General features: G+C 42.2%; 1 protein-coding gene across 2 annotated transcripts in view; it reads left to right on the forward strand.

Moving 5' to 3' along the window:
* Positions 1 to 22,200, forward strand: part of LOC129699727 (tyrosine-protein phosphatase non-receptor type 14-like) — a 183,488-nt gene that overhangs the window by 125,584 nt on the left and 35,704 nt on the right. For both annotated transcript variants that reach the window (XM_055639749.1, XM_055639751.1), the window contains 4 exons: positions 2,146 to 2,243; positions 12,507 to 12,574; positions 19,531 to 19,601; positions 20,581 to 20,668. In XM_055639749.1, coding sequence (XP_055495724.1) covers positions 2,146 to 2,243; positions 12,507 to 12,574; positions 19,531 to 19,601; positions 20,581 to 20,668 — 325 coding nt within the window. The remainder of the gene's footprint in view (positions 1 to 2,145; positions 2,244 to 12,506; positions 12,575 to 19,530; positions 19,602 to 20,580; positions 20,669 to 22,200) is intronic.

A 22,200-nucleotide genomic window follows, 5' to 3' on the forward strand; every position in this document is an offset into this window, starting at 1 on the left:
AACCAGGTTCAGGAATAGTTACATCCCCACAGCCATCAGGCCATTAAATCTGGCTCGGACAAAACTCTGATTATTAATAACCCATTATCTGTTATTTGCACTTTATCAGTTTATTTATTCATGTGTGTATATATTTATATTATGGTATATGGACACACTGATCTGTTTTGTAGTAAATGCCTATTATGTTCTGTGCTGAAGCAAGGCAAGAATTTCATTGCCCTATCAGGGGCACATGGCAATAAACTCACTTGAACATGAACTAGACAAATATGGCACTATATTCTGCATTCTGGTACTTTTCTATTTGCTGTACTTGATTGATTGTACTGATACATAGTACGCTTTGACCAGCTAGTACGCAAACAGAACATTTTGCTATTTCAATATACATGACAATAATAAACTAATACCAATGGATACCTGCACTTTGGGAAAGTGAGTAAACTCCCACGTCCGCCATCCTTGTCCACTGGAGGATAAGTAGATACAGTCCTCTATCCTTGTGGATGTTATCAGTTTAAAATTGCACGGCACTGTTATTTTTTGGGCCATAGCTGTTGGGTTACATAATTTTGCAAATGATATTGGAGGTCAATTGAGACAGTACTTGGCAGTCTTATTTATGATATTTGGATATTAGATGGAAATGAAACAATGGTGTTGCTTATTTTCATTGAATTTGTAGATGGATTCACAAAGATAATAGAATGGAAGATTTCCATTGAACCATGTAGAAATATAATTTATTTTTATTAGCTGGGAAGAATCTCTTCCTGCATGATCTCAGTAAATGGAAGGCAGCCGTATACTGAATATTTTGCAGCGTGCAGTATTTATAATGGTGGTGTCGTGTGGTTAGAAAACAGTCAATGCACTGATGTCAGGCTGTAGTACATGTGGTAACTCTTGGTAACAACTAACAGTGAAAGCACATTTCCATTATGGCAGCATTTGTTCAGCAACAACCTAGTAAACGTGCTGTAGTAACACAGTGGGTTATTGTATATGTAGGAAGGAACTGCAGATGCTGGTTTACTCCGAATATAGACACAAAATGCTGGAGTAACTCAGAGGGACGGGCAGCATCTCTGGAGAGAAGGAAAGACTGAAGAAGGGTCTTGACCAGAAAAGTCACCCATTTCTTCTTTCCAGAGATGCTGCCTGAACCGCTGAGTTACTCCAGCATTTTGTGCCTACCTTAGGGTCATTGTATGATCCTGGAATGCTGACACTAGCATAACCATAAATGTGCAAATAATTCACTGTAAAGCAACAGGTAAGAGAAGGATTTCTCCAGTATCATGTTAACATCTGCTGTGTAGTAAATATATATTGACAAAAAAGGCCCTTGTTCAGTCAATAACATTAGACAGTAAATGCATATACAATAAACATTACTGGCTCTTTCCTCAGTGTTAAGATAATCATCTATATTGAGATTAGCAACTGATCATATGATAATTCTTATGGCATTAGCCCGAGCAAGGCATGATCCTCACCTTGTGACAGGAGACTGCTGATTCTGGAATCTGAAGCAAGCAAATAATGTGTGGCACGATGGTGCAGTGGTAGAGTTGTTGCCTTACAGTGCCAGAGGCCCGGGTTTGATCCTTTCTACGGATGCCTGTCTGTATGGAGTTTGTCCTTTCTCTCCGTGACCTGTGTGGGTTTTCCCTGGGAGCTCCAGTTTCTTCCCACACTCCAAAGACGTGCAGATTTGTATGTTAATTGGCTTGGCAAAATTGTAAATTGTCCCTAGCGTGAGTAGGATAGTGGTAATGTGCGGGGGTCACTAGTCGGCGCAGACTTGGTGGGCTGAAGGGTCCGTTTCCTTGCTGTATGTCCAAACTAAGCTAAACTAAACTAAAACTAAACTGCTGGAGGAACTCAGTAGGTTAGGCAGCATCTGTGGAGAGAAATGAACACTCAACTCAATCTTTTCATTTGCACTTTTAGTTAACACTTAAAGTACTACAGGGCATGCTGTTTGCTTATTTTATTCTCTGTTGCCTAGTTTTATTTATTGTTCTGATATGATGATCTATATTTTAAAAAAAAACTATACAAAAAAACAAAAATAATTGGCTTATTTTTCAATTTATTATTAGCACTTAACAATGATATTTTGTTTTCATATTTCAGGTATCAGTATTACCTTCAAGTTAAGAAAGATGTACTCGATGGACGTCTACCCTGTACATTGGAGCAAGGAATCAGGCTAGCTGGTTTAGCTGTGCAAGGTCAGTAGATGATTATAAGAATTGCAGTCTTTCCTTTTCATTGCACTGGCATTAAGGTTATGGATTTACCGATTTTGCTCGATTATATTTAACTGACTTTATTGTTCCATTGTCAGTCCATATGGCAATTAAACACTCGACTCCACCTTTGTTGGTTCCAAAAATGGTTTATCTTATTTTCAGAAATGAATGCAACAAATTAATTTATTTCAAATATCTTGGAATGTAGTCACCAAACTCCCTTTCAACTTGCATGTAAGAAGGAACTGCAACTTCCCTTTCAAGTTACCGGCATTATATTTGAAGGGAAGAGAGGAGGGCGGGGGGACTTAGCTGTTGATAAATATTGTTTTAATAAAAACTGGAACTGACACTTAATCTTTAAACCCTGAGAATGGTTGAGCTGTGGTTGTGTCAGAAGATAATAACTAAAGGGATTGAAAGCTGCCTCAAGCCCGCTCGTATCTGGTTCCAATGTGACATAGGAAACAGGTTGCTGGTTAGATATTATAACAAGGTTGTATGGTTATTATGACTATCATTCTGTTTCTAGCCACTGATGTGTAGGAAAGAACTGCAGATGCTCGTTTACACCGAAGATATACACAAAATGCTGGAGTAACTCAGCGGGACAGGCAACATCTCTGGATAGAGGGAATGGGTGACGTTTCGGGTCTGAAGAAGGGTCTTGACCCGAAACGTCACCCATTCCTTCTATCCAGAGATGTTGCCTGTCCCGCTGAGTTACTCCAGCATTTTGTGTGTATTTTCGATGGCTGGCTAGGTTTCCCTAGGTTTGATGTTAGAGTCACTGGTTGGCGGTGATAGAGACAGGTCCAGGGGGATTTGATTGATGGGCATTTCCTTGAAGTAAATGGTGTCAGTAGACTGTTGAAGTGAGAGGTTGAAGTTGCCAATGAGTACTGTGGCCATTTGATTGCTGCATATTTCCAGAACTCATCCAGTGACTCCATCCATGCCGACTGCTTTCTGAGAGTTTACACTCGTGAAAGCAGATCTCACTTCTGCGTCTGAGATGTATGGGTCAAAGAAGATGGGGATTTGGAGGACATTAATTTAATTTGCCTGTTCAAAACGGGCACAAAAAGCATGAAGCTCATCTGTAAAAATGTGTCATCAATTTTGCCTTGTAGTCTCTGATTGTACTTGGGGTCTGCCGCTGTCACCCATCTGATTGAATTGCGCCTCTAGACACTTCTTCTAACAGTGCCATGTGGTCATCCAATATCACCACGAGAGAGCAGATGGGCTTAGTTTCAACAACTCTGTCGAATGGCTGGACCTTTGATGGAGCAGTAACTTTGTCACCACTACACCTAAGTGACCAGCAGCAAGGATAATTTGCATTTCAACAGTGTTTTTAACATTGCAAAAACACAGATTCCAAGGCATATTAGTGAAGAGTTATCAAACATTGTAATCCTGAGGGGGGGGGGGGGGGGGGGGGGGGGGGGGGGGGGGCTTGATTATGTAGGAATGCACAGGATGCTTCATCTTATGTGGGAAGTCTAGAATTAATTATCTCTGTTTAAAAATAAGGGGTCACCCATTTAAAACAAATTAGGTGAATGTTTTATCTAAAAAAAAATGTGGATCTGTGCAACTTGCTTCCTCAAAGTGTGATGAAACATTTTTTTTACATTTGAGGTAGTTGGATTCTTGATAAGCAGGGGTTGCAGATAGGGAAGTACAATAATGAAATGTGGAATTGAAGGTACAAGCAGGCATGCAAAACATTAAACCTTATTGAATGGCAGAACAGGATTGTATAGCCTACTCCTGCATCTAATTCATAGATTTGTATGTATTTGTCCCCAAAGCCACACAGAGTGAATAACAGGAAGCTTGGTCAGATTTTTTTACACACAATTTGAAGATGGTAAGAGTTGCAAAGTAGTTTAGAAGTCTGTTCATTGAGGATCACATTTTCGATAATGGTTTTGTTTGGCTTCTTTGCTCATGCTATAAAGGTACTGCTGTCAGGATATGAAATTAAAACTGAAAGCTCAATTTTCCAAACCACTTTCAAAGTTAGAGGAGTTATACCAGCAGGGGAGTTTTGCAAAATTATGTTTTATAGCTTAGGTTTTCTAATTATAATCGGTAAAATGAATTTATTGGTATTGGAATGTATATAAAATTATGTTTCATGCCTTATCTATGTATTCCTTTATCTATAGAATCAATTACTTGTAAAATGCTGCAACTAAGGCCTATTTCTTTATTTAAACTCAGAAAATGTTATTCTAAATACCAGGCTAAGATCAGATCTTTTAATACCTCCCACTGAAATGGCTCATCGTTATTCATGATCATCAGTGGATAGTGACATTAGGTATAATTGTACAACTGATTAAACACATGCATTTATGGGCAAAACCTGTTGGATAGCGAGCAGAAGTGCCTACCCCCAGTGATTTACACAGAATGCTGGTGTAACACAGGTAGCCTGTCTGTCCTGCTGACTAACTCCAGCATTTTGTGTCTATCTTCGGTTTAAACCAGCGTCTGCAGTTCCATCCTACATCCCCAATGTTTTAATTCCTCATTCAAGAATTGAATGGGTGATATTTCGGGTCGAGACCCTTCTTCAGACTTCTCCAGAGTCTGAAAAAGGGTCTCGACCTGAAACGTCGCCCATTCCTTCTCTCCAGAGATGCTGCCTGTCCCGCTGAGTTACTCCAGCTTTTGTGTCTGGGCACAGTAAATTTGTTTGCATATATCGCAATAAGATCTGCATCCTATGGCATTGGCCTGGATATCAGCTTGGAGATGGGCCCTGTTCTGGTCTCCCAACAGTCTTACAGAATTTGAACACCTTACCAGATCTCGTTTGGTCAGAACTGATTATACAATTTCTTCCACACGGACCTTCAATCTTGCTCCTCAAGATTGCACGCTCAGTCCTTTGCTCTACTCCCTGTATGGCCAAGTAGAGCGCCAACTTCATCTTTAAGTTTGCCAATGATACCACTTTTTTTTTAACCTTACTTTGTTAAGTGTCTGAGAAGACTTACCATGACCACAAGGACTCTTTCTAACTTCTATAGCTGTGCAGTGGAGAGCATTTAGATGGGATGCATCTCAACCTGGTAAGGCAGATGCTCTACTCTTGAACACTTGATACTTATGAGAGTGGTGATTTCAGCCCTGTTCATCACTAACATTGCCACTTCTTTCCATCCGAAGATAGACACAAAATGCTGTAGTAACTCAGCGGGACAGGCAGCATCTCTGCAGAGAAGGAATGGGTGATGTTTCGGGTCGAGACTCTTCTTCAGGGTCCCTCCTTCAGTCTGAAGAAGGGTCTCGACCCGAAACATCACCCATTCCTCCTATCCAGAGATACTGCCTGTCCTGCTGTGTTGCTCCTGCTTTCTGTATCTATCTTTGATACAGTACCGTACACACTTCTGTCCGTCCAATCCATCTTCATGATGCGTTGCATCAGGGAGGCTGGAGTTGTCGTGGAGGATGCCTTTCACCCTGGTCGTTTCCTTTTCTCCCTTCTACCATCTGGGAGAAGATACAGGAGTTTGAAAGCTCAAACAGGAGCTTGAAAGAAGAGCTTCTTCCACACAGCTATCAGCCTCATGAACCAATTACCTCTTTCACGCGCTGTTCTTGGTGGTGTTGTCACATACTCTTTCCTCATTTGGTCATTCTGTTATTGCACATTGCTATTTTTGTATACGTCTTCAGTTTGCACTGCAGTCTTTGTACCATTCTGCTGTTTTTGCATTCATTGTTGTATTAATTGCATACTTATTGTATTTACTGTTTACCCTGAGTTTCATGCAAACTAGGAGTTTCATTGTATTCTGGTATTTATGGCAATAAAGTAACCTGAATCAGCAAGGATGTTACTTGTGGTGTCTTTGCGTATGTTTCTAAACAATGAAAATGTGATACTCCATTGTGGTACATGAGGGTTTGCCGATCCATGCTGTCTGCTGCCTTCCTTCGTAAGAGCAGTACTTCAACTTTATAAGCATTTCCTTGCCTGTGAAGCACTTTAAGTTATCCTGAAAGAGTGGAAGAGTCCAAAGACAATTTAACTCTTTTTTAAATATTTCAAAATATACTTTATTCAAGAAATAAATATATACAGTGCATGATCCATACAAAACTGCATCCGACATTCTCGGAGGCTATACATACATTCAATAGTTTCCCTAAATCACAATTTTACCCCACACCCTTGCCACTCATGTGGGCCACTGGAGTGGAATCCCTTCCCTTTGAGGGGTGTCTCCATCACACCCTGCCCCCCCCCATGCCCAGCAGCGGAAGGAACCTAGACTGTGGTCCTCCCCCACCGAGCCTTGGCGTTGGCTGCACCGAGCTTCAGTGTGTCCCTCAGTACATACTTCTGCAGCGGGCCAGTCAGCAACATTCCCCGACGGACATCTTGTTCCGCTGGGTGGTCAACAACGCTCGGGCAGACCAAAGAGCGTCTTTCACCGAATTGATGACCTTCCAGCAGCACTCGATGTCGGTCTCTGAATGCGTCCCTGGGAACAGTCCGTAAATCACAGAGTCTGTGACGGAGCTGTTCGGAATAAACCGTGACAGGGACCCTTGCAGACCTCTCCAGACTCCCTTAGCAAATCCACACCCTGCAAAGAGGGGAGCAACGGTCTCCTCTCCATTGCAGACGTCCCAAGGGCAGACTCCTCTTTCTTTTCTACTTGCTGCAATGAACAATCTGGATTTCCTTGTTTAGAAATGCTCTCTCTTTTGTGGAGCGAAATGCCATTAGGGTGAATTGAATTCCTGGCACCTACAAAGTGTGAAATTGGCATATAGGTGTGAACGGAGATAGGAATGCACTGCAGCTGGGCTAAGTCTTCAGGAAATCCCAAGATCTAGTTTATAGTGTGTAACAAGAGCTGCGTTTGTTGAGGTCATTTATATGACTCTCCTTAAAAGGATAGATTTGATGTTGTTTTAAAATGCAATGTTGACAAGAGTAGCAAACCTGTTTTATGGCCATTTAAAGTTTATAACAAGTGCCTGGTAGAAATAACCAGAGTGACAATAGTTACATAGCTTTGGCAAGTTGTACTAACCTGAGCACAGAAATCTGAATAGACTATTATATAAATTAATCTTTATGTTCTTTCCCTTTTTTGGAACTCATGTTTTGGATTCGGGCTTGAATTTTCCATGCACAGCACATCTTAAATACATTTGTATGTTCTCCCTGTGACCGCCTGGGTTTTTTTCCAGGTTCTCCAGGTTCCTCCCACATTCCAAAGACATGCAGGTTTGTAGGTTACACAGAAAAACTGGAGAAACTCAGCGGGTGCAGCAGCATCTATGGAGCGAAGGAAATAGGCAACGTTTCGGGCCGAAACCCTTCTTCAGACTGATCGGGGGTGGGGGTGGGTGGGGACAAGAAAGGGAAAAGGAGGAGTAGCCAGAAGGCTGGAGGGTGGGAGGAGACAGCAGGGGAGCTGAGGAAGGGGAGGAGACAGCAAGGACTAACAGAATTGGGAGAATTTGATGTTCATGCCCCCGGGGTGCAGACTCCCCAAACGGAATATGAGGTGCTGTTCCTCCAATTTCCGGTGCTGCTCGCTGTGGCCATGGAGGAGACCCAGGACAGAGAGGTCGGAGGTGGAGTGGGAGGGGGAGTTGAACTCTGTTTTTCTGTGTAACCTGTGTAACAGTTTTTCTGTGTAACCTTCGATTCTCCAGCATCTGCAGTTCCCTCTTAAACACAGGTTTGTAGGTTAATTGGCTTCTGTAAATTGCCCCTAGTGTGTCGGAGGTGAAAGTGGGATAACATAGAACTAGTATATGGATGATCGATAGTCAGTGTGGACTCTGTGGGCAGAAGGGCCTGTTACCATGCTGTATATCTAAACTAAGCTAAAGTTATGAAAAATAGATACAAAATGTCAGAGTAACTCAGCAGGTCAGACTACATCTCTGGAGAAAATGTGATGTTTTGAGTCGAGTCAGGAAGGTTGCCAACCTGAAACATCACCTATCCATGTTTTCCAAAGTTGCTGCCTGACCCACTCAGTTATTCCAGAACGGTGTCCTTTTTTGTAAACCAGCATCTGCAGTTCCTTGTATCTCCTTTTGACAACTTTAGCCTGTGTACGGGGAATGTTGATTGACACAAGACCGTTGCCTATTTAAGCTGCTCTTTATCAATAAGAATTATTTTCATCTGCTGTATTAAAGTAGTTATTCCTATTACTTGAGCTGGTATGATACCTAGTCTCTTTATATAGAGTCTAGTGTTTTCATTGGTGCTTAAATCTAACCATATAACACTCCATTGTGGCAGATAGTCAGTCAATAGTTTTAATCATAGAAATAATGGCCACATAGTGATCGGTTTGTAACTTTGGTACAAAACACAAAAGTACACACACCACTCGAATATTGAGTATGGAACTGCATTTATAAAAATGTAAATTACTGACATTTACATTTGTCAATTGTCAACATTAACGATCAAATACCTATCCATTAAAATCTCCTTTACTAGAACATGTTCCATTGCCTTTTATCCTTTGGTGATTCAAGTGCCCATTTTGGTATGACTTAAATGTTTTGAGTATCTGCCAACACCACCCACTCAGCAGCGAGTACAAGATTCCAACCACACCCTAGTCGAAAAGAAAATATTTCGCAGATCTCCTCGAAAAGCTTTACTTCGTATCCTAAATCCATGCTCTCGAGTTTTACACACCTGATCTAGAGAATGGTTTCTTACCATCTACCCTTTCTGTGCTCCCTGTAATTTGTTATGACTATTAGATTACCACCCCCCACCCCCCCCAAGTCTCCCCTGCTCCAGGGAAAACAATCCCAGCTTCTCCAGTCTTGCCTTCTTACTGAAGCATTCTATTCCAAGTAATTTCCTGCTGAATCTCTTCTGCACTCTCTCCAGTATGTCTTTCCAATAGTACGACAACCAGAACCATACAAAATGCTCTAACTGTGATCCAACCAATGTTTTATAAATGTATCAAGATCTTCCTAATTTAATATTCTATACCTTGGCCGATGAAAGCTAGTATCCCAGATGCCATCTTCAACACCTTGGCAGCCTACGTTGCCAGAGGGTAGTGAAGGCCAATTCTCTGGATGCTTTAAAGAGAGCTCTTAAAGATAGTAGAGTCAAGGGATATGGGGAGAAGGCAGGAAAGGGGTACAGATTGTGGATGATCAGCCATGATCACAGTGAATGGCGGTGCTGGCTCGAAGGACCGAATGGCCCACTCCTGCACCTATTGTCTATTGTCAGAGTCAAGAATCCTAAAATCTCTCTACTTTAGTATTTGCTAGAGGTTCTGCCATTCCTTGTGTATATCCAACCTTTATTAGTCTTTAAACTTTAGTGATACAGCGGGGAAACTGGTCTTTTGGACCACGGAGTCCGCACCATCCAGCGATCACTCTGCACTAACACTATCCTACACACTAGGGACAATTTACAATTTTCCCCAAGCCAATTAACTTACAAACCTATACATCTTTGGAGTGAGGGAGGAAACTAGATCATCCGGGGAAAACTCACGTGATCACAGGGAGAACATACGTACTACGTAAAACCAGCACCCATCGTCACGATTGAATCCAAGTCCCTGGCGCTGTAAGGCAGCAACTCTACCGCTGCACCACTGTGCCACCCTCCTACCTAAGTTCTCCCTCAGTCTTGCACCGTGGCCTTACACAGGACTGGTAACCCTCTTGCTTTTAATATCCTTATAAAATGCTTTGGGATTGAACTTTGAATTCACCAATTTCAACTAAATATCTCCTCCCTTCCTGCATCTTTTTCTCTTTGTCCCCAGACTCTCACACCAAAACACTCACCCTGTGACTCCCACTACCCCGCAAACCCACACTCTGAGACGAGCTTGTCTTGCTTTTCACTATTTAGCCGTCTACCACAAGTAAGCTCAGGACGGAGCCTGACTGCAGAGTTTTTGTCTGAATAGTAAATATAGTTTAGATTTATTCCATGCTGCTTTTGTTGTAAAGGGCATGGACAGCACTGTGTAATGTAGCTTTGTTGAGTTGGCACCTGCAGTCCCCTAGCCTTGAGGGTACAAACTGCGATAAGATATACGCCTGCTGCTGCTGCTGGTGTCTCTCGTTCCCTCAAGGATGCCTGGTTTTGAGCTGCTGGATCTATTCTGGAGTTATGTTACCATTTTACACCATGGTAATGAGGGCTTGTAGTGTGAAGACCCAGTTGTCTCTTGTGAGTTGTTGAGGACAAAATCACTGTCACTTCCTGCTGCAGACTCAGTTTGTCAGCTATGTCCGTTGCTGATAGATTTGGAAGCCGCCTACCTGAGTATATCAGTATTTCTAAAGATTCTTCAAGATAAAAGGGTATAGAATCGTCCATTGAGGGAGGATGGATTGTGGTAACCACCTGCATTTCACCTAATGTTATAAGACTCATGGTGTCAAGGATCTTGAGTCCCATTTAAATAACAAGGACTTGCATGCCAAGGGATAATGATAGGTTCTGGTATATTGGATGAAAAGTATGATTGAGAATACATTCCAAATATTATTGAGGAGTATAGGATGGGTAACTGGAAATTAATGCACTGTGGAAAGGACTGCCCAGCCAGTGGGCCGGTCCAGTTTTTTATGTTCTTGTATTTATGTCTAACAGTTGATTTATGTATAGCTGGGTGACTTGCAAGAGTATTTCAGAAAGCCGTCAAGAGTTATCCATATTGCTGTGCGTCTGGAGTCACAGATGAACCAAACTGGTTATGCCTCTGTCCCACTTAGGAAACCTGAACGGAAACCTCTGGAGACTTTGCGCCCCACCCAAGGTTTCCGTGCGGTTCCCGGAGGTTTTTGTCACTCTCCCTAATGGTCGCAAGTAGTTTCCGATTCTTCTATGTTCCAGCGATTATTTCAAAAAATGCAAAACCGGCCGCGACTAAAAATAGGTTGCCGTTTTAAAAATCTGTAAGACCTTCCACTACCTGCAACCTCTGGCAACTACCTTCAACTAGCATCGCAACCGGCTTCGACTACTGCTTTTTAAAACGGCAACCTATTTTTCAGATTCAGATTCAATTTTAATTTTTGTCAGTGTAAAGAGACAACGAATCGGTCCCTTGAAGCGACATAGCCGATTTGAATAAAAAAAACCACCTGGGGGGGGTGTGGTGATTGGCCTCTCACCAAGGTACCTTGTTGAACTAGAGTGACAGCCGCCGGAAAGAAGCTGTTCCTCGACCTGGCTTCGGCACGGAGAAAGGAGGGTAAACAGTCCAGGTTGGGGTGAGAGCAGTCGATTTTTTGCTTTGGACAACGGGAGGGGAGCGTGGAACCGGTATTTTTTTCAGCAATGCCTTCCGGTCGGCAGAGCAGTTGCCATACCATACTGTGATGCAGTTGGTAAGGATGCTTTGGTGCAGCGAAATTCACCAGGATCGCTGGACCTTCAGTCTCCTCAGGAAGAAGAGACGCTGATGAGCCTTCTTGATCAGAGATCATTTTTAGTCGCGGCCGGTTTTGAATTTTTTTAAATAATCGCTGAAACATAGAAGAAGCGGAAACCACTTTCGACCATTAGGGAGACTGGCAAAAACCTCCGGGAACCGCACGGAAACCTTGGGTTCCGTTCAGGTTTCCTTTCAGGTTTCCTAAGTGGGACAGGGGCATTAGGGTATCAAATTTCCTTTCCTGGATATTTGTGAACCAGATGTTTTTTACAACTATCTAGTGTCTTCATGGTCACCAAATTATTTAAATATCTGAGTTTAAATTCCCTGGCTGCCTTCAGCAGATTGTTTGGCCCTGTTCATATTAACAAGCATAGACACAAATTGCTGGAGTAACTCAGCGGGACAGGCAACATCTCTGGAAAGAAGGAATAGGTGACATTTCGGATCGAGACCCTTCTTGAGACCCTGAATTATTCCAGCATTTTGTGTCTATCTTTGATTTAAACCAGCGTCTGCAGTTCCTTCCTACACCTTATTATCTAGCACTTGGCTACTTGGCTACCGTCACTAACTGTTAATTGCTGCTGGTCTTTGTAGTCATCGTCATGTCCCAGTAACTTATGTTCTTATTATGTTAGTTATTAATATTGCTTGCACCTTCACCCCCACTGAAACATTTGGTATTTATGTAATATTTGTGGCTTAATTAGCATACATTTTACATTTACCATTCATGCAATAGCATATAGTAATTGTGGGAATCACTTTTTGCCAATCTGTTCTCTCTCCACAGCTGATTTTGGAGATTATGGGCAGCATGAGTCTCAGGAATTCCTCAGGGAATACGTCTTGTTCCCAATGGTAAGTGTGGTGAAAATCACCAAATAAACCAGGTTATTGATAAGTTATGTTGACCAAAAATTCTGGATGTGCTGATCAATGCAAAAGCATTTAGAAATCCTTTCCTTGAGTAGCATTTTAAACAGAGAATCAATCTGTGCATCTCTTTAAATGGTACAGTGCACTTTACACAGTAATGTCAACTCTGATTGGACGTACTCTGAGATTTTGTTACATAACTTCATGTTGCTTGTATATATTTGAAGTAAATAAAGGGTTCTGGGGAATTAGATCAATATCAACATTTTCTAATCTGGATCTTATTGAGTATACTGTTGATACACTATTTATAATGTACTAGACTAAGTGGGACCCGTTGGGTCCCTGTCACACAGGAGGCCTGGTCCCCCAACGCAACCCATTCTCCAATGCAATATTCCACCACTCACCCGTCCCCCCAACGCAATATTGCACCACTCACGCATAGCCCCCATGTGCAGGCGTGGCTCATTTCCCCATATCCCCCAGCACTCCCTCCCCCTCCTCTTCACCCTCCCTCTTCTTTCCCCTCTCCTCCTCCCCATCCCCAATCCCTCCCTCACTTCTCCTTCGCTCTCCTTTCCCCTACCCTCAGTCACTCCCTCCATAACTCTTCTCCCCTCCCTAACCCCCTCCTATCCCTCTATCCCCACTGATGGTTGATGGAATTTAATACAGAGAAGGGTGAAGTGTTGTATTTTGGAATGTCGAACAAGGGCAGGACCTACACAGTAAATGGTAGGCCTCTGGGTAGTGTTGTAGAGCAGAGGGATCTAGGAGTACAGGTGCATGGTTCCTTGAAGGTCGAGTCGCAGGTAGATAAGGTGGTCAAAAAGTCTTTGGCACATTTGGCCGTCATAAGTCAGAGTATTGAGGAGAGAAGTTGGGAGGTCATGTTGCAGTTGTATAAGGCGTTGGTGAGACCGCATTTAGAATATGGTGTTCAGTTCTGGGCACCATGTTAGAGGAAAGATATTGTCAAGCTTGAAAGGGTTCAAAAAACCTTTACAAGGATGTTGCCAGGTTTAGAGGGTGTGAGCTACAGGGTGAGGTTGAGTAGGCTGGGTCTATATTCCATGGAGTTCAGGAGGATGAGGGGTGATCTTATAGAGGTGTATAAAATAATGAGAGCAACAAATCGGGTAGATGCACAGAGTCTCTTGCCCAGAGTAGGGGAATCAAGGACCAGTGGACATAGGTTCTAGGTGACGGGGAAAAGATTTAATAGGAATCCGAAGAGTAACTTTTTCACACAAAGAGTGGTGTGTCCTGTGTGTGTATGGAACAAGCTGCCAGAAGAGGTAGTTGAGGCTGGGACTATCCCATAGTTCCAGAAACAGTTAGGCAGGTACATGGATAGGACAAGTTTGGAGGGATATGGACCAAGCGCAGGCAAGTGGGACTAGTGTAGATGGAACATTGTTGGCTAGTGTGGGCAAGTTGGGCCGAAGGGCTTGTTTCCACACTGTATGACTCTTAACTTTTGTTTACATAGCTTTAAGACTTAAAGATTCTGCAGAGTTGAAATTTGAGAAGCATAAGTTTAAGGGATGTCTGACATTGTAAATGTGTTGTGGAGGTGTCAATGTTGATGATGAAGAGTATGCCAAGGAAGACCGCAATTGATGAGTTAAAAAGGGCAAGAAAATGTAAGGTTCAGTCCACCTGGCCCATTTCCACAAGTCTATTTGACCAGTCCACACCCTTTAAGCACGCACACACATGTGCCAATGTGCCCAGTAATGCTCATTGCTATTCAGGTTGTGCTCTACAAACTCCATTATGTACTGTGTAGATGCATTGAGGTGAAAGGAACATTTAGAGTTCAGAAATACAGCATGGAAACAAGCCTTGCAGCCCACCAAGTCCACATGGGCCATCTATCACCCGTTCACACCAGTTCTATGTTATCCCACTGTCTACCCACGAGGGATCATTTGTTACAGAGGCCAGTTAACCTACAAAACCGCACATCTTTGAGATATGGGAGGAAATCTGAGTAATAATAATAATGATGGATGGGATTTATATAGCGCCTTTTTAGATACTCAAGGCGCTTTACGTTATTTATTCATTCACTCCTCAGTCACACTCGGTGGTGGTGAGCTACTTCTGTAGCCACAGCTGCCCTGGGGCAGACTGACGGAAGCGTGGCTACTAATCTGCGCCTATGGCCCCTCCGACCACCACCAGTCACTCACACACATTCACACACATTCACACACAGGCAAAGGTGGGTGAAGTGTCTTGCCCAAGGACACAACGACAGTATGCACTCCAAGCGGGATTCGAACCGGCTACCTTCCGGTCGCCAGCCGAACACTTAGCCCATTGCGCCACCTGTCGCCCGATAAATTCCCGAGTATTCGGGAATAAACCATGCAATCACAGGGAGAACGAGCAAACTCCATACAGACAGCACCCAAGGTCGGGATTGAACCCGGGTTGCTGGAGCAGTGAGGCAACAGCTCCACCAACTGTGCCACTTGTTCCGCTAAGAAATTAGGTTTTATGTGCTATTTGCATAGAACCATCAGAGACCATTGCAAATCCCAGCAAATATTTGCTATTGAATTTTCTCCAACGTTGCTGGCTTTTGTTAGCGGCGTGGGATCAATAAGTAGCAAGAAAACCGAGGAAACCTTCGCTCTAGATAGAAAAGCTGGAGTAACTCAGACTGAAGAAGGGTCTCGACCCAAAACGTCACCCATTCCTTCTCTCCAGAGATGCAGCCTGAGTTACTCCAGCTTTTTGTGTCTATCTTCAGTTTAAACCAGCATCTGCAGTTCCTTCTTCCACAAACCTTTGCTCTAAATGGAACTAGCACCCTCTGCTGACTGGTTGGAGATGGAAGGGAGAGCAGAGAACTGTGTTGTGACCAGGTTTCATCTTGATTAAAGTCGAAGTAGATCTTCTGGGTGTCATTTAAATTGCTTATAAGTTAGTTTCCCTTTTTCTTCGTTTATTTAATCTCCGCATTACATATAACAACACTGTAAATTTGCCATTAGAACCAAGTCAAAGAAGACCTTAATGCAAGAGAGGAATAGCACAACATTGAAATGAACCTGTTGAAGACGGCATAGTCTGCTGTGGCATTTATGGTACTTTACTATGATATGGCTATATGTAGTATGGTGCCATTTCCTATTGTGGTGAAAAATACATCAATGTGCGCCCATCAACGTTGTTAGTACCATGTGAACAAAACTGTTCGCAAAATGTTTGATGGAGGAAAAACAATCGCAAGCACATTTTCCAGCAAATGTGTGTTTTAATTACGGTTCTTTTTCTATTTGGAAACAAATTATACCATGTTGAAGGTGGAGATATATGTTTTTTCTGGCACTACTACCACCTTTAGTCGTAAACTAAAGTGGAGATTTTTGCTCTCGAGTGCTTTCCACAATACATTGCCATTCATAACATCTGAGCAACTCATTTCACACATGAAACTTTAGATGTGTATAATTCTTGCAAAAAAACACCGTCGTATAAATAGAATGATTTATCAATATGAAAAACTTGCAAAATCAGTGTAATATTAAAGTGTGCACTGTCTTGAGCTACTGAAAACTAAATAAAACATTTCTGTTCTGATGTCCCATTAACTTTATGGGCCAGTTAGAGGAGATAAACACCAGCTGATGTCCCCAGTCTAGTGCTCTAGATCCTGCCTTTGATGCTTGTTTCTGTCAGTGAAATATGCTAAAACCTGATCAGAAATAATACAAAGGCAGCACTTCATGCCTGCAGGCAGCCTTACACCTGAAGGTTGCTATCTTTTGTTTCTGATTTCCATGTCAAGGCACGACCGCTCATTTGAAGTTTTTTTTGTGTTGAGTTCAAACAGTCTTGATTCCTTTCAGGTTTTTTTTCCTCCTTTAAATCAGAAGAACATCTTTTTGACTTTGCAGGTGTAGTTGATCTAAACAATTTGAAGCCACGTTTCCAATTAAGCCAATTGGTTAATTTTCCAACTGCAACCATTAAACCAGAATGTTTTGCTGCTCGTATTATGTAAATATTTGGGGATGAGTTTCAAAGTTATTTGCAAGTCTGAATTGGGTGCATGCCATTGATGTCAAATTCACGAGAATATTTAACTTTTCTATTTCACTTGAGTTATCAAACAAGTTAGTTCACCCTGTAACCCATGGACTAGAACCTTTTGTAGAGGATTGAACTGGGAATTCATTGTGTTGCATAATTAACTCAACACAGCTGCAAGCTCTTCATCATTGTTTAAGGCAATACACTGTCTTGTCTTGGGCAGAGCCACAACACACTGGTCAACCTCAGGAGTCCCTTCAGTTACAGACTTGGTTCCACCAAGATGCAGTACAGAACACCACAGGAAATCCTTTTTCCCTGGGGCTATCAAACTGTGCAACTCCACCACCCCCTTCTGTCATGGGGTAGACTGACACCCCCCCCCCACAATCTTTGCACACCCACAATCCTTTCCTCTCATCACTTTAATTTCATGTTTCATGTATCCTGTTGTGTCTTATGACTGTTGGCTGTTGGCAGACCAATTCCCCTCCTGGGATGAATAAAGTTCCATCGTATTGCAGGAAAGTTGCTCTTTTGAAAATAATTTAATGCCAAGTACCCATTCGTTTCTTGCTGAGAAGAAATTGATAGTATGATAGTATGATTTTAGTGAAAAAAAGACACAAAGTGCTGGAGTAACTCTCCAAATCTGGAGGAAGGACATTATTGCCATAGAGGGAGTGCAGAGACGGTTCACCAGACTGATTCCTGGGATGTCAGGACTGTCTTATGAAGAAAGACTGGATAGACTCGGTTTATACTCTAGAATTTAGGAGATTGAGAGGGGATCTTATAGAAACTTACAAAATTCTTAAGGGGTTGGACAGGCTAGATGCAGGAAGATTGTTCCCGATGTTAGGGAAGTCCAGGGCAAGGGGTCACAGCTTAAGTATTAGGGGGAAATCCTTTAAAACCAAGATGAGAAGAACTTTTTTCACACAGAGAGTGATGAATCTCTGGAACTCTGCCACAGAGGGTAGTTGAGGCCAGTTCATTGGCTATATTTAAGAGGGAGTTAGATGTGGCTAAGGGGATCAGGGGGTATGGAGAGAAGGCAGGTACGGGATACTGAGTTGGATGATCAGCCATGATCATATTGAATGACGGTGCAGGCTCGAAGGGCCGAATGGCCTACTCCTGCACCTAATTTCTATGTTTCTATTTCTATGTTTAACTCAGCGGGTCAGGCCGCAACTCTGGAGAGCACAGATCGGTGACATTTTGGGTTGGACCCTTCAGATTGATTTTGGTGGGGGATGGGGGGAAAAGCTGGAAGAGAATGATCCCAGGAATGATTGGGTTAACATATGATGAGCGTTTGAAGGCACGGGGCCTGTACTCACTGGAGTTTAGAAAGGTGAGGGAGGACCTCATGAAAAGTTGCCCAATAGTGAAAGGCCTGGGTAGTGTGAATGTGGAGAGGATGTTTCCACTAGTGGAAGAGTCTAGGACCAGATGTCATAGTCTCAGAATAAAAGGACATACCTTTAGAAAAGAGATGAGGAGGAATTTCTTTAGTCAGAGGGTGGTGAATCTGTGGAATTTATTGCCATGGACTGCTGTGGAGGCCAAGTCAATGGATATTTTTAAGGCAGAGATTGGCAGATTCTTGATTAGTAAGGGTGTCAGGGGCATATGGGGAGAAGGCAGGAGAATGGGGAAAGATAGATCAGCCAGGATTGAATGGCGGCGTAGACTTGATGGGCTAAATGGCCTAATTCTGCTCCCAGAACTGATGAACGTATGAGAGGTGGCGACAGGATGAAGCCTGGCAGGTGATAGGTGGATACAGGTGATGGGGAGAGGGGTGCACAAAATTGCTGGAGAAACTCAGCGGGTGCAGCAGCATCTATGGAGCGAAGGAAATAGGTGACGTTTCGGGCCGAAACCCTTCTTCAGACTGATGGGGTCTGAAGAAGGGTTTTGGCCCGAAACGTCGCCTATTTCCTTCGCTCCATAGATGCTGCTGCACCCGCTGAGTTTCTCCAGCAATTTTGTGTACCTTCGATTTTCCAGCATCTGCAGTTCCTTCTTGAACAACATGGGGAGAGGGGTGTTTGATTGGCAGATTTTTGGCCAAAAAGTGTGAGATAAGGATAGGAGAGGTAAAAATTGTGAAGCCAGAGGAAATAATATAGAGCGAAGGGAAGGCGAGAAATAGATGCAAATCCAGTTGGGACACAGGAAAGGGACGATATAAAAACTGTAGGCTAGTTACTGTGGTTGTTTGTAGGCTAGTTACCTAAAATTGGAGAATTCAATGTTAATACCGTTAATCATACTTTAATTTGAGTGGCTTATCCTATTCCTAATCTGTGCTTTGTTATTGGGAAACTGATGATGCATGTGGTTCATCTGGTATTTGGATTCAGCATTCCTCCAATAAAACAGGAATTCTTCTCATTCTTTCCTGGAACTCTGGAATATGCTGCTTTCCATCGGGTTTGTAAATTCGTATTGCATTTAGAAATACAAGGCTCAGGAATCTTGGCAGAAGAGTATATATGCTCTGTGATCTTTGGGGGAAACCAAGAGCACTTTTTGTTTGTAATAGAGCACATGCAAGTCAAATCCAATCATGAATGTGTCTGCATTTCCAGCAACACCCACTGAATAGAAGTGGGAAGTAGGTATGTTAGGTAGTTTAAAGTGTATTTCTAAGGCCTAAGGAATTCACAATTTTATTGTAAGTATGGCCTATCTGCAAATAGAGTCAAACCTATTATCAGCATGAGGTCAAATGCACTCTTGCCTGATGAGACCCAAGCGATAATGATGGCTAAATTTCTGTCCTTCGATGTGATCTTTAAATGCTATGTGTGCCTCGTGTGGTTAATAGGTACAGTTAGTGGAAGATTTATTCTTTTGCATTATGTTTACAGGACTGGGCTCAGGATGAACGCATGTTAGAGGAAATGACGAGGAAGGTAGCAATGCAACACCAGGCCTACAGGTAAGACAATCCAAAGTGAAGATAGATGTCCAGTTACTACAATTTGTAAATTCTCTGTTTCGTATAGACGTTCCTTCTTCTCACATCAGAGAATTGCTGCCACGTTACAACCTGGACCAATTTCTAAATGTTTGTTAGCCCACTTGTACCTATTACTGAGACACTTCAGCAAGATAACAGCTTTCATTTTGTTTTAATCGTTCTTTACTTTAAAAAATATCTTACCATCAGTGGTATTTACATTTAAAAAAATCCTAACCTTGAAATCCTAAGAAGATTGACGGGTGTAATTCTGTGCAACTCGGAAGCACAGTTCAGATAAAAATCTAAATATGGCGGAAATGCTCAACATGACAGACAGCATGTGAGGAAGGAGAAACAGAGTTAACATTTCAAGTTTGAGGCAAGGAGCTTTCAAATTTTGAAACTTAACACATTTTCCCTTTCCACAAATGTCATTCTACCTGCTGAATGTTTCAAGCATTTTATATTTTATTTCAGATTTCCAGCAGCTAAAGTTTCTTTTCAGGACAGTTGGGAATTATAATTTTAATGCGATCAGTTGCCGATGCTGATTAAGTAAAAACATATCTAGCTATGAACTCACCTTTCTTTCTTCTTGGAGAAGAAGAAAGGGCGTCACAGTGGCGTGGCGGTACAGTTTCTACCTCACAGCACCAGAGACCCGGGTTCCATCCTGACTACGGGTGCTGGCTATACGGAGTTTGTACATTCTCCCCGTGACCATGTGGGATGTTTCCGGGCGCTCCGGTTTCCTCCCAAACTCCAAAGATGTACAGGTTTGTAGGTTAATTGGCTTTGGTAAAATTGTAAATTGTCCCTGGTTTGTGTTGCTAAAGTCTAATGTCTAAAGAAAATGTTTCATTTTTTACAAAGCTCGTGCTGATTGGTTTCTGCTCCTACATTGAATTACAATTACTATTGTTATTTAGGGATGCTGCTTTGTTTTATTCTTCAGTGGGATGCCACCTGCAGAAGCTGAATTGATGTATATTAAGGAAGTGGAACAGCTGGAAGGCTTTGGGCAAGAAAGCTTTCCGGCCAAGGTAATCAGAAACTAACATCATTTACAAAGTGAATTTTACCAATCGTTAATAATTTCACCAGTACATCGTAATTGTTGATATGTTTAAAAATATTCTTTCTCATGGGATTGAAGCAATATAAACAGTCTGAACTGAAATTTAATTTATCAAGGAGAATGTATTCATTTGTCAGTGTGATATGAAGATAGAACATGTGGTGGAATCCCTCAGCAGACAAGGCACCATCTACGTAGAGAGAACCAGAGTTAACATTTGCGGGGGGTCCCTTCATCAGAGAGACTAATTCGTTTTTTTCCTCTTTTTCAATTCTGATGAAGGTTCTCAGACCGGATATGTTAACTGTTTTTCTTTCCACAGATTCTGCCTGACCTTTTGAGTATTTCCAACTTATGCAGGTTTTGTACATATTTTCAATGAAGTGAGTTGTGGACACATTATAAAGATAACAATTCCATTGCAACAGAAAGATCAATGGGAAAAATGAAAATAGAAATCATTTACACACGGAAGTATTCTATGGTCTGCTATGGGTAGTTTTAAAAGATTATAACATGTTGATAAATTCTTTGGTTTTGACCCCAAACCTAATTACCTACTGCACAATTGTGCTGTTGGGTAATGGGTGAGGGGCAAGGTTAAGATGAGGGAGAGGGAAACCTAACTTTACAATTAATGGTTTGCTTTAAGGAAAATAATTTTACTTAAATGTGGTATCACCCAACCGCACTTTGAAGGCAGTTAGGATTAGAGAAGTTATCATTGCAAAAGTTGTTGTTTGAACCAACTGTAAATAGCTGTGGTAATACAAGAATGCTAAGTATGTCTGTTGAAATGTTAAGTACCATCCAGCAGCATTCCATCCAGGATTCCGAAAAATTAATTAACTGGCCCTGCAAAATCTTCAAAAGTTTAGTGAAATATTTTGAAGTATTTTTATCTGAATTTTGTAATACCATGTCTCAGTAGTACCAAATTGTGTGTGGCACAACTCGTAATTCTAACCATAACCATTTTGTAGAACATCTAAATGAACCTTTGGGGAAGTTTAAATTTGATCCAATTATCAGGTATGCAAAGTAAAAATGGGGACAGTTCGGTTTGGGTTACAGTTTTGCTGATTTCACCTTTATAGCCTGTTGGCTTTTGACGATGGATCAGGCGTAGTAGGGTGAACTTCGGCAAAGGGCTCTGAAACTAGAATCCAGTCATATAGTTGCGATGAAGATAGACACAAAATGCTGGAGTAACTCAGCGGACAGGCAGCGACTCTAGAGAGAAGGAATTGGCGATTTTTCGGGTTCGGACTGACGATGAGATTTGGGATGTTGATGGTATTTTAGTAAGAATAGTATACTTGCCTATTGTGCACCATCCAGCTAAATCTGTCGGGTAATCTGCGAGGGCCTGGAATGCATGTTATTTTTTAAAGAGCAATTTCCTTGGTAAGGCTAGAAGGCACTGTTGGGCCCCTCCATGTACCAAAGTCCACCCATTGCTTCTCAGAGCAGTGCACCTCACCAATCATCCCTCTC

Source organism: Leucoraja erinacea, chromosome 8 (genome assembly GCF_028641065.1).
Source record: "Leucoraja erinacea ecotype New England chromosome 8, Leri_hhj_1, whole genome shotgun sequence".
Taxonomy (NCBI): Eukaryota; Metazoa; Chordata; class Chondrichthyes; order Rajiformes; family Rajidae; genus Leucoraja; species Leucoraja erinaceus.